The following is a 13,253-nucleotide window of genomic DNA, read 5'->3' as shown; positions in this document are numbered from 1 at the left end:
GGATCAGTTCCTGGAGATTTATTTTGTTTCTTTGACTTGACCATTTCTCCTGTTTCTTCATATTTCTTAGAACTTTGTGTTGGTATCTGCATATTAAAAAAACAAAACAAACAAACAAACAAAACCAGCCACTTCTTCCAGTCTTTACCAGCTGGCTTGGTACTGTGAAAGACCTTCATAATCTCTCTCCTGGCTAAAGATTTTGGGGACCTCTCAAACATTTTCTGTGGATACGTTTTCTCTGGACTTGTGCACATAGATTCCTAATTAGAGAGATTTTCTGGCTTTTATGAGCTCATAATGTCTTGCTCCCTCTGTTGTCTATCTTCTATAGTGTGTGTCCTCCAAAGTAGCAGCACACTGTCCAGCTCTTTTTTTGTTCTTGGCAGCCCCTACTCTTCTAGTGTATGTTAGACCTTCTCTGCCTTAAGTGGGGCTACATGGAAACCAGTCCCTTTGGCAGCCCCCTGAAAAGCCAGAATTCTGGACACATGTTCTTTTCTTCTCTTGCCCTCCTGAAGAAGAGGGCACCGAGCTGTATTGGCCTCTGCTGTGCCACAGGTCCTCTGAAATAGCACCACGCTGTTCGGCTCTTTGGTTTCTTTCCATGGGGTCCCAGGCATCTAGAGTATGCCAGTGATTCAAGACAGGCAAGAAAGAAACCAATCCTATGGGCATTTCCCCATTTCCCCAAAAAGCAGGAATATTGGTTGTATGCTTCACTCTTTTCCATGTCCCCTAGGGATAGGCCACTGAACTCTTATCAGTCTGTATCTGCTATGGCAAGAACCCTCTAGGACAGCAATATATCACCCAGTATTTTTTTGTTCTCAGTGTCTCCCAGGCATCTAGAGTATGGTGGGTTCTATTAACTCTCTAAGACAAGTGAGACAGAGGCTAGTCCCTCAGGCAGCCCCCAATAAAGTCAGAACTTTGTTTTTGGTTGTTTTTTTTTTTGAGACGGAGTCTCGCTTCTTCACCTAGGTTGGAGTACGATGGCGCAATCTCAGTTCACTGCAACATCTGCCTCCCGGGCTCAAGCAATTCTCCTGCCTCGGCCTCCCAAGTAGCTGGGATTACAGGCAGGTGCCAGCACGCCTGGCTAATTTTTGTATTTTTAGTAGAGATGGGGTTTCACCATGTTGGCCAGACTGGTCTCAAATGACCCTGACGTCAAGTGATCTGCCTGCCTCGGCCTCCCAAAGTGCTGGGATTACAGGCATGAGCCACCGCGCCTGGCCAAAAAGTCAGAGCATTGGATGTATGGTCCGGTCTTCTCATTTCTTCTTCAGGGAGAAGCCAAGAACTGGGAATTTCCTCCTAACCATGTGGCACTGTGCCAAGAGGACAGACTATGGTGAAGGTATACCATGAATTGTCTTACTAGCTTCCGTGCAGCTGTTTTATTGCTCACCTGGTGTGATGTAGCCTCTTAGCCAGCTTCTGGATTTCTTACAAAAGGAATTGGTCTGTGTATTATTGTTAAATTAATGTCTCTGTGGGAGGGAGCACAGGCTGGGGTTTCTTATTCTGCCATCTTGCTGACGTTCACTGTGGTTTTGATTTGCATTTCCTTAATGACTAGTGGTTTTGAGCATCTTTTCATGTGAGTATTGGCCATTTGTATATCTTCTTTGAAGAAATGTCCGTTCAACTCTTTTGCCTACTTTTTAATTGTTTGTTGTTTCTTCTACAAAGTTGCAGGAGGTTTTTAAATAATATATTCTGGATACCAATCCCTAAACATTTATTGTTTTAAGGAAATAAATTTTGAGATAATTTGTTATATGGCAATGGATAACTAATAAATACTAAAAACTCCTAAATATATATACTAAATATATTAATTAGAAAATTGTAATATAAAAATATGAACAGCTAAAATTGTCTGATATTAGAAAGATAATTTTTCTACAATGTATACCTTTTTTGTGTGTATGAGACAAGGTCTCATTACGTTGCCCAGGATGGTCTCAAACTCCTGGGCTCAAGCAATCTTTCCACCTCAGCTTCCTGAGTAGCCAGGGTTACAGATACGTGCCATTGCAGTCAGCTTCCACAGTGTATACTTGATGTACTATTAATGTACTATTTAATGACTACTAAAAAGTTTACGATAGCAGGAGAAAATGCTTATGCTATCTTAAATAAAAATTTGAGTGTATGTATTGATACCAAGAAATGGAAATTTGAGTGTGTACACTGATACCAAGAAACTGAAAAATGACATTCCATACCTTTAATATTTATTATGTTTAACAAATGAGGTTTACATGGATGTTTTTATCTTATTTCTGATATGTCATGTAGTTATAAATACTATTTTATTTGCATTCCTGCTCTGCAATAATTTTGAAGATAGATAATTTATTTTATATCATTGCTATCTTCATTTTTTAAAATTCTCAAATCCAGATGAAATTATCAAAGTCGATAAAATAATAATTGTTCTATCTTCTTATTTGAAGATTAGTAACGTGTTGATTTTGCTTCCTTTCTCTAGTTAGCAGTGATGTCATCTGTTATTTTTAAACTTCCTTAAAATAATATATGTTATCTACTTCTAATAATTTTTTCTTATTTACCATTTTGGTCTAAACTAATTCACAATTATTTCGTCTTATTTCTCCATGTTTAACTTGCGTTAAGGCTCAGCACTGGTGTTTTCAGCCATGGCTTCTCCATTTTAAGCCTTTCTATTTTAATTCATTTATTATTCTGGAATATATCCTTAAATAATTTATTTAGAAAGGCTGTCTTGGTGATGGTATTTCTGTTGCAGTTGTTGTCTTGCCTGCTTGGTGACATATTTCTATTGAGTTCACACTTAACTGGCATCTTATCTAGGTAGATAATGCTAACTCAAAATTCCGCAGATATTGTTCTGCTATTTTTTGCCATTTAGGGTTGAATAAGATGCCAAGTTGGTTTTTGTTTCTCTGTAGTCATCCTATGTTTTCATTTTGTTTTTTGCTTGGCGTTTGGAATTTAAAATGTTCACATTGATTTGCCTGGATGAGATTCGATTTTCATAACTTTGCTTTGACATACTAAACAGTTTGAGTTCCTAGATAATGCCCATTTTAATTCATACGAGGAAATATCTTCTAGTATAGTTTCTGCTTGATTCATTTTATGTTTGTCTCTTAGGGACATCTATTAATTTTATAATGCTGTGTTTTTTTCAGGCTTCTGTTTCAGAATATTCTCTTTCATCAGTTTAATCCTTGGCTATAGTAGGAATGAAATAATAAAAGCAGTAGTTTCTGTTTGCTCTCCTTGGTTATGCAGTCCTCACAGAACATCTCTCCACCTCCCACCCCCACCCCAGCTCAGTGAAACTCTCCATACCTTGGTTGTGGAAATTGGCAGGGGTGGGTGGCTACTCACTCCCAATCCACATCCATAATGAATCACTTTTTATTATCTTACCAAAATCTGTAGATTATTCTATTTTGTAGCTGTGGAGATTTGTTTTCTCTTTCTAATTATTTTATTTTCTAGGTTTTTTGAGGGAATTTCAAGAGGGGAGATTTTTTTTAGTCAGGTTCATCTTAACGTCATGTCTGGAGCTCAAGCCACTGAATTATATATTTTTTAATAGATGTAGACCTACGTCAACGAATTTAAACTGCAAGGAAAGGGTTAAATTTCTTCCTCAAGTGTGGTCAAAATCTGTAGAAAAAAGAGGAACAGCTTCTCTTAAAGAAAGTTAGCTGGGTAGGTACACAGTCATTGCCGAGGAAGGCTTGCACAGGGTGAAAGCTTTGCTTCTCTGCTGCTGTAACAGGGACTACCACAGACACACGGACGAGTGGGGTCATTTCCAGATATTAGGCCACAGCAGAAGCAGACAAAATGGATCCCCAGTGGTGAGTAATAATTCTTATTCTTTGCAGAGAAGTTATGAGTTGAGACTGCAGTGAAAGGCTGAGGTTGAAGATGGTGCTTTGTTGTGTGTCCTCCACTTAGTTCCTAAGTGGAGAAGCCTTTATTTTTTCTACAAAAGATCTTTGTCACATGAAGGTGAGAATTATTTGCAATGCCCAAAGCAGTTTATTGGTGGTAGTTATATATATCTTTTAGGTGCCTAATTTTGGTTTTGTAAATTTGTTATTCAAATACTGAATGTTATGGTCATTGATTTTAAGTGAAGAATCAGGAATTTTTAAAATATCTTCCTAAGAATGACAAATAACAGGGAATATGTTTTTTGTCTACCAGGGTCAGTTTGGTCTGAGGGTGGAGGAATGAGATAGAGAAGATAGAGGGTGAGAGATCAAGAAAAAGAAAGAGAAAAAAGTGATATAAGGAGAAAATACAAAACTCAGTTAATATGTCATAGTCAAGCCATGGGAGATTCTGGGCAGGGTTGGGTAGTGGAAGGATGTAGAGTGATTAAATTAGTTACCATGTATTGAACATGCATGATGTGCTGTGTACTTTACTAGTGTTATTTCACTGAATTTTATTATTCACAATGACTTTTGGAAAGATATCATCATTCTTTTTGACAGATGAGGTAACTGTGGCTTAAAGAGGCTAAATACACTTGCCCAAGTTCACACTATTCATAAGGCGTAGAGCTAAAATCTTTCCTGCCCGCTTCACTGTGCGCCAGAAGGTTTCTCCATGCTGTGGAAACTTCCTGGAAGGAGTCACACCCGCCCTTCTCTTGGATGGTGGCAGCTGGCACCAATCACTATGTATTTATTTATTTATCTACTTTTAATTATTTATTTTTCAGACAGAGTCTCGCTCTGTCGCCAAGCTGGAGTGCAGTGGCGCAATCTTAGCTCACAGCAACCTCCGCCTCTAGGATTCAAGCCATTCTCCTTCCTCAGTCTCATGAGTAGCTGGGACTATAGGCGTGCGCCACCACGCCCGGCTAATTTTTGTATTTTTAGTAGAGAAGGGGTTTCACCATGTTGGCCAGGATGGTCTCGATCTCTTGACCTCGTGATCTGCCCGCCTCAGCCTCTCAAAGTGCTGGGATTACAGGCGTGAGCCACCGCGCCCAGCTGTCACTAGGTACTTATAATTACTGTTCTTTGAAACTCGAAGTAACTTTCATCTACCCAGTGCATACTGGTTTCAGAAAAAGCTTTGTTGCTTTTATTTCAGAAGATTAAAATTTAATTTTCAAGTAAAGACTCCTTTTGCTCAAATGGAATTTTGAAATGTTATACTCGTATGAAGAAAAAAAGAATGTCAGAATTTATCATTTTTATGGTACCATAGAGGGGATACTACTTAATTATGCCAGCACTGTCTGCAGAGGTCTAAAGAACCACAGGCTGCTGTCTATATTGAACTTGTTAAGATTCCTTTTGTTTCAGAGTGCCTGAAGATTGGTCATGAACCAAAAATGGCCGTTAAACAATGTTTACTCTCATAAGAGGCGAAGTAAACCCAAATTAAAACAACAGTGAAGTATCATTTTTTTCTCTATGAAAGAGATAAATATTAAATTTTAAAAAGCAAGTAAGCAAGAACCCTCCATCTTGCTAAGAAGAGAGGATTATTTATACCCTAGTTGCCCACTAATGGAGATATCATCTTTCTGGATAATAATCTAGTGATACATATCAAAGCTTTTAAAATGTATATGCCCTTTAACCAAGAAATTCACCTTTTAGGAATTTATTCTAAGATATAATAATACATGTTTGTAAAGTTTTAGTGATGGATATTTTTCTTGCTATTGTTTCTAATAAGGAAAATCTTAGAAACAACTTACATGTTTAAAAACAAGTGATTGATTGTTTATGGAACATCCATAATGGAATACCATGTAATTATTTAAAATTCCATTGTAGAACAATTCATAATATATTTAGTTAAAGGGGAAAAATGCAGAACGAACAGTGATGTATACAAACAATATTAATCAGAAATATAGGTGGTTTGTATTTTCTTCTGTGTGATTTCGAACTTGAATCCCATCTGCAAGCAGAAAAATAAAGCTAAATATTTAAGATTAAAAAAAATAGCTGTTTTTTTTCAGAGAAGCAACAATCTAGTGGTGTGTGATAATTTATAAGTTGCGAGATTCCATAGTTAGGGCTTTAGCCCTTTGCATTTATCTTTTGTCATCTCTTGAATCCTCTTCAAAATACACCCACTCTACCCATAACTCATTAGATCTTGAAAGCAATGTTCTGATAGAATTTTATATTTAGAACAGGCCGGAGCACTCTTCCCTTATTTTACAGAAGTGATTGCATGACTCTCTAGGGTGAGTTGCATATTGAGAGGGAAGACAATGCAGTGGCTAAGTGGCCACACGTTGAAGCCAGGCTGCTGGGGTTTGAATACCAGTTCCCCAACTTCCTAGCTATGTGATTTTGGACAAGTTGCTTAACCATTGTAATTCCAAGTTTCTTGTCTGTAAAATGGGGATATGGTAATATGTCATAAAGTAGTTGTGAGATTTTAATGAGATAATCCATATAAAGTGCTTAGAACTTTGTCCTGCTAAGTACTCAGGAATTGTTAGTAGTTTTTATTACTATTATTGTTTGGATTAAGAAACAGAGGAAAAGTGATTTGTCCAAGATTATACAACCACTTAACGGCTTTACTAGGAACAGAATGGAGGAAGGTTTTTTCTAGCAGAAATGTTCAGTATCCTCTGAGCCTGGCAGGACAACCCCAGGTTGTGCTTTTGGGATGCAGGAGCCGATCTGAAACAAGCAGTACCCAAGGACAAGGCCAGCCTCCAGGGAGTGACTGATCAGAGTGGGAAGCCAAATGGTAGAAAGCCAAGTGAAGTTAGGGAAACTGAAAGTCAAGTTAGGAGGAGGAATGAAGCCTGGAGCAAAGAGCTACTATAAGAGAGAGCAAATGACTCAGAGACACTCATGGGAGGTTAATGTGGTTTGAAGTCTCAAGGTCTGGGTAATTAAATAGACAAATGGGGTTTAGATGCATGGGGGAATTTTAAGTATAGCTTTGAGAAGATGCCTAATGGGGAGTAATAATAGAGGATGAAACTGGGTGGGGTCAGAACAAGGAGCTCAGAGTCCAGGCATCCAGCTATGATCATCCTAAAGGAACAGCCTAAGTTTGAAGAATCATAAACAGAGACATTATAAAATTTACTTTAAAAAAAATCCCCTGGCAGAAGAATGAGAACTGATTTGGAGTGACAAGGCGATCATTTAGGAGACTATTGGAGTAAGCCAAGGAGAAATGGTGAGGGCATGAAACCAGGGCAGTTATGGTGGAATCAGAGAGGAGAGCATGCATTTAAGAGATATTTAAGCACCAGAATTGACAGAATTTGGTTTTTGACAGATGTAGACACTAGGAGGGGAGGAGAGATCTAGGTGCATAGTGGCATCCTTCACAAAATGGAAGGTATAGGAAGCAGAGTGGGTTTGTGCCAGGCAGAGAGAAAGGACAGATGGTGAATTCCTTCTTTAACGTGTTGAGTTTGAGGTGCCTGTGGAGCAGCTGGATGGAGATGTTCAAGTAGACAAGTAGATATTCAGGTGCAAGTTCGAGAAAGAAGAATGGCCTGGAAGGCACATGAAGAGTCTTCTGCATAAGTACAGTTGATAGCTGAAATTCTCATTGTGGGTCAATCCAGTAGCAGAGAGGATGGAGGACTGAATTGAGAGGAAGCCAAGGACAGAACCTGGAAAACCTCGACATTTAAGGAGGGAGATGAGGAAGAAGAATCTACAACAGATACTGAGGAGAGGCTAGAGAGACTAGAGCAGCCCAGGAGAAAAGTGGTGTCATAGAAATCAAGTGGGCCTGTAGTCCCAGCTACTTGGGAGACTGAGGCACGAGAATAGCTTGAACCCAGGAGGCAGAGGTTGCAGTGAGCTGAGATAGCACCACTGCACTCCAGCCTGGGTGACAGAGTGAGACTCCGTCAAAAAAAAAGAAAGAAAGAAATCAAGTGGGGAGATGGATGCAAGAAAGAGGAGAATGCATCCATGGAAAGAGCATATTTACCAAGCTTCAGTGTTGAGCACGTGAGATGTGACATAAAAGGTAACTGTAGTGACTACATGCTAAGCGTTGAACTGTGGCTCCCTCAAAGTTCATATGTTGAAGTCCTAACTCCCAGGACCTCAGGATTTGGTCATATTTGGAGATAGGGTCTTTACAGAGATAATAACATTTAAATGAGGTCATTAGGGTGGGTCCTAATCCAAGACAATTGTGCTTATTGCAAGAAGGGGAAACACACAGTGGGAAAGCAGTGTGAAGACACAAGAAGACGGCCATCCACATATAAGCCAGGGAGAAAGGCTTGCAGCAGATTCTTTCCTCACAACCCTCAGAAAGAACCAACCCTGTGGATACCTTAAGTTTGGACTCCTGGCTTCCAGAAAAAAAATAAATTTTTGTTGTTTAAGCCACCGCAGTCTGTGGTACTTCGTTACCACAGCCCCAGCAAACCAATACACTTGGCGAGAGTGCATACAGCCAGAGAAAGAAGCTGTGAATAAGTGCATCAGGGAGGAGGGAAAGAAACCAAAACAGGATTGCATCACTTAAATTAAGAGTAGAAACATTTCACAAAGCAGAGTGTAGTCACAGGTCAAATTCTGCAGAAAGGCGAAGTAGGAGAATGACTGAAAATGTCAGTCCAGAGGCCCTCAGTGACCTTTGCAGAACGCTCCCAGTTGAGTGGAGGCAGTAGACTTTGGAGAGCTCTGAAGATGGAAGCAGCACAGACGGTCTCCTGCAGAAAGTCTGGTGATAAAATGAGACCTCCTCACTGGAGTAAACTCACCTCTGCTGTCCGTGGAAATAATCTGGAGCCAAGCCAGCTAGACCCGGAGTTCTTCCCTCCTCCATTTTAAAGGTTAAACAGAGCTGAGGTCAATGGCTCATGCTTGTAATCCCAGTGACTCAGGAGGCTGAGGTGGGAGGATGGCTTGAGGCGAGGAGTTCAGTTCAAGACCAGTCTGAGCAACATAGCGAGACTCTCATTCCTAAAAAAAAAAAAATTTTAATTTAAATTAAAAAAAAAAAAAAGGCTAACCAGAAATAAAATTCGATACTTTATTTTTCCCACCCAAAACTAGTTTGGGAAGGATTTCTGGAAGAAAATAATTTTTGCAGTCATTTTACATGTTGGATTTTCAGTACATATACAGATTCTATTCTGTAGTGTCAGTTCAGAGGCAAGCTATAATTTGAGGCTTTGCAGAGGTAAAGCCTCTGGTGAATCTGGTGATATAAAGAAGAAAACAAGCCCAAGAGAAATTTCAGGGATCATTTATAATTTACATCAATAAGCAGATTGGGGAAAAAAAAAACCCATTGGAGATTGGAATAGAGAAACATTTTCTTAGAAAGCTTTGAGTCAAAATTAATCTTTCTCTAGTGGCAGGAATATGATAAGCCAAACAACCCTAATGTCACAGCTCTATATTATTAGGCATCAGATTAATCAGATTTGCACTAAAACATCAAGTAAAAATAAAAGGAATGAACATTTGGTTAAGTGAACCAACTAGTCAATACAAGCCAGAAACTGGTAAAACTGGATAAACCTAAAATACTTAGCTACCCAAAGGCCAACCTAGATTATCACCCCAATCTTACAATTATTTTCAACCTACTAAACAATAAATCTTTATCAAGAGTCTGATAGTTTAAGGTACTGTGATGAACACAAATGAAATCACTGATACCTTTTTTTAGTCTATTTAGAAATAGAAACCCGCAATTACGAAATGACAAAAGCAATTAATGCAGTTAATAATTCAGTAATTGTTTTAAAAAGAAATAAACATGACAAAGTTCATTCTCACTAAATACTAAAGAAATGCCAATTCAAACACCAATGAGATATTTTCCTGTATCAGATTAGACAGTAAAACAAACAATCCAGTTAGAAAAATGGGCAAAAGATATAAAAAGACATTTCCCCAAAGAAAATATACAGATGGTGAACAACCACATAAGACAGTCAACGTCATTTGCCTTTATGAAAAAATTAAACCACTACCTACCTATAAAAATGGTTAAAATAATAAAAAATAGTGACAACACCAAACGCTGGCAGGATGCAGAGAAACTGGATCATGCATCCATTGCTTGTTGGGAATGTACAATGGTCAAGTCACTCTAGAAAACAGTTTGGCAGTTTCTTATAAAACCAAACATGCATTTAATATATGACCCAGCAATGCGTTCTTGGGTTTTGATCCCAGAAAAATAAAAGCCTATGCTCCTGAAAAAATCAGTATATGAATATTTATACCAGCTTTATTCATAATAGTAACAAACTGGGGAAAAAAAGTCCCTCAGTGGGTGAATAGTAACACAAACCGTGTGTGCAAGATGTTACCACGGAAGGAAGCTGGGTGAAGGGTACACAGGACTTCCCTATACATATTGTCAATTTATTTTGAATCTATAATTATTTAAAAAATTAAAAGTTTAAAAAGTAGAAAAAAAAACAAAAATGTTCATCTTCACTAAATATTAAAGAAATGCCAATTCAAACACAAGATATTATCCTTTTACAAATTAACAATTTATGTGGATTTTGGGATGGTTGGGAGTAATCATGCTAATAAGTATGCAATAAGAGTATACCTTCATATACTACTGATTGTGGGAATATGAACGGGTAGAACATTTCTGGAAAGCAATTTCTGTCAACATATATCAAGAGTCTTAAAAATGGTTGTGCAAGCAGACACCCTGGGCACTTCCAATTTGTCTATGTTCTTAGTAAATTTTTTTTCAGTTCATTCAGCATCTTTGTTCCAGGCACTGTGCTAAACATTAAAAATAAAGCAAAGATGAGTAAACATGATTTCTGTTCTCAAGAATTTCAGTTTTGTGGTAAATATATCAAAGGTGATTTTTTATAAGAGTTTTTTATAACTGTGTGACGTTTCATAGGAGCATGAAGGTAGCTGTTTCCTATTTGCCTGTAGGCATATGATGTCTTAGGTAAATGCAAGGGTTTTGAGTTAGTTTGGTTGGTGTCAAATAATAAGTAGTTAATAAATCATCTTCTATTTATTAGTGGTATCACTTTGGGAAACCTATCAGCTTCCTGAACTTCAGTGTCCTCTGTAAGATGAGGCTACTAGCACTTGCCAATGCCATGAGGAATATAATAATTTATAATGGACAGGAAGTCCTATGGAAAAAAAATATTTTAGGACTCGCATTCTTTGCTTTAAAATCTATTATTTCCTATATTTTTAATTGTCAGAGTTCTCTAGCTCTGCCTTTCTGATTGATTTCCAGCAGATGGACTCTTACCTATAACCTAGAAGTTGCTATAGTAGATCTCCTAACTATAGATAAGAGAAGGGCATGCCAAATGCAGTTCAATCAGGTGAAAGTCAAGGAACAAAGCCGCCTAAAATAAATTTTATGTAAGGTAGGATGCCAAAAACATTAAAATAAAATTCTATTCTATAATAGTAATCATGTAAGTGCTTTCATGACATTGTCTATGAAAACCTGCTTTTTCGCTTTCTGGACTTCTAAGTAAGTAAGCACGTAGAAAGAATTTTTTTTGTTTTAAAGACGGAGTCTCACTCACTTTGTCACCTAGGCTGGAGTGCAGTAGTGCAATCTCAGTTCACTGCAACCTTCACCTCTGGGGTTCAGCCTCCCCAGTAGCTAGGATTACAGGCACATGCCACCACACCAGCTAATTTTCTTGTATTTTTAGTAGAGACACAGTTTCATCATGTTGGCCAGGTTGGTCTCAAATTCCTGACCTCAAGTGATCTGCTCACCTCAGCCTTCTAAAGTGCTGGATTATAGGCATGACCCACCACGCCTGACCTAGGAAGAATTTTAGAAAGAAAGCTCCATATCAGGAATTGAGAAGCCGGTGTTTTAATTGAGAATATATTTGCACAAGTCTTGGCATAAACATTGGTTTACAAACAAACATACAAAGTAATGTTCATTAATCTTGCATCAGGAGCTGCCCAACAACTCCGAAAAGTCAGCTTATGCAAAACCAGCCGAGGACAGATGAATCAGTCAAACAAGAGGGAAAGGGGAAGGGAAAGTGTCGTTCACAGGCAGTCTTTGAGGCAGTGCATAAACTATGCCTCTCCACCATCCAGACAAGACAACTGTGACACAGGGTTGACAAAGCAGGACAATAAAGGGTAGCTGCTCGTAAGGTGGGGATGATGCTGGAGCAAGGGGGTGCCCCAAGAGGCAAAAAAAAAAAAAAAAAAAAAAAAAGATAGCAAACAAATATGTCAAAATAGTCATAGTAGTTACCTCCTGGTTGGTGGGATTATGGAAATAGGATTATTTCTTTGACTAAAATTGCCAGATCTTCAGTACAACTACATTGCTCTGCTGAGCAGGATGAAATCAAGTTGAAAAGTAATCTAGTAGTGAGGTACAGCCCCTATGCCACGAGTGGCCAACATAGATCCTCAGATGACGGAAGTGAGTGATGCAGGCCTGTGGTTTATGTACAGCTCCATGACGTATGAATGGCAGAAGCTGTGTACGCCCACAGGCGAGTCCCATTTCGAGGAGTACTTCTGGTCACCACTCTGTCGTCCTGTGTATAAGGATGTGGTTCAGAACAGCCAAGTCTTATATTTCAAGAGGAGCCAGAAAGGCAAACTTACCAGTGAAATCCTAATATTTATATAATGGCTCAATGTCTGGAGGGGCTGGTTTGGTATAAACCACCAATTTTACCTCTGACCTCTGTTAGTGCATCAGAGGTTCAGGAGAGAGTGAGAAAATTGTAAATTGACTATTTTAGGAATATTATATTGGGGCCCAGGCTGCAGTGAGTCAGAGCTAGAAAGTAGGGGGCTGGAACTATTTGACTATTAATTTATTCAATAAAGTTTTATTTAATGTTAGAAAGATGAAGATGAATCAGATGGAAATCCTGTTTAGAAGCTTCTATGGGAAGAGATATCACCATAGCTAATATGTCTTAGCCTCTGACAGGAATTATGGCATACTCTATTGTATCATATATGATCTCGTTTAATCATCATAACCGCAGGAGGTAAGTACTATCATCCCGGATTTTCCACAAGTGAAAACTGAGTCTTGCTTAGTTACACAGCTGACAACAGAACCAGGATTCCAAATGCCAATCTGATCCCAGAGCCAAGCTATGAACAACCATGCTATATATTATTATGGCAGATCAGGGAAGGAAGACATTACTTCTAGCAACAAGAAACATTTGTGGATGAAAAGATTTGAGCTTGGAGAGAGCTGTGTTGAGCCATGTCCAAAACAAGTTCTGGCAACCATAT

At 38.5% G+C, this 13,253-nt stretch overlaps 2 protein-coding genes across 5 annotated transcripts in view; one reads left to right on the top strand and one right to left on the bottom strand.

The window, feature by feature from the left end:
• ILDR1 (immunoglobulin like domain containing receptor 1) overlaps window positions 1-13,253 on the bottom strand; it is an 85,225-nt gene that overhangs the window by 59,797 nt on the left and 12,175 nt on the right. For both annotated transcript variants that reach the window (XM_074033332.1, XM_074033331.1), the window contains exon 2: window positions 8,756-8,957. The gene's annotated coding sequence lies outside the window, so the exon portion shown is untranslated. The remainder of the gene's footprint in view (window positions 1-8,755; window positions 8,958-13,253) is intronic.
• The window catches only part of CD86 (CD86 molecule), a 62,233-nt gene continuing 52,714 nt past the window's right edge, over window positions 3,735-13,253 (top strand). For all 3 annotated transcript variants that reach the window (XM_045385503.3, XM_005547999.5, XM_065539154.2), the window contains exon 1: window positions 3,735-3,872. In XM_045385503.3, the coding sequence (XP_045241438.2) occupies window positions 3,859-3,872 (14 nt within the window). In that variant the 5' untranslated portion in view covers window positions 3,735-3,858. The remainder of the gene's footprint in view (window positions 3,873-13,253) is intronic.

The sequence above is a fragment of the Macaca fascicularis genome, chromosome 2 (assembly GCF_037993035.2).
Source record: "Macaca fascicularis isolate 582-1 chromosome 2, T2T-MFA8v1.1".
Lineage (NCBI taxonomy): Eukaryota > Metazoa > Chordata > Mammalia > Primates > Cercopithecidae > Macaca > Macaca fascicularis.
Note: the sequence above shows the minus strand (reverse complement) of the source record. Positions and strands in the feature narration are given on the sequence as shown.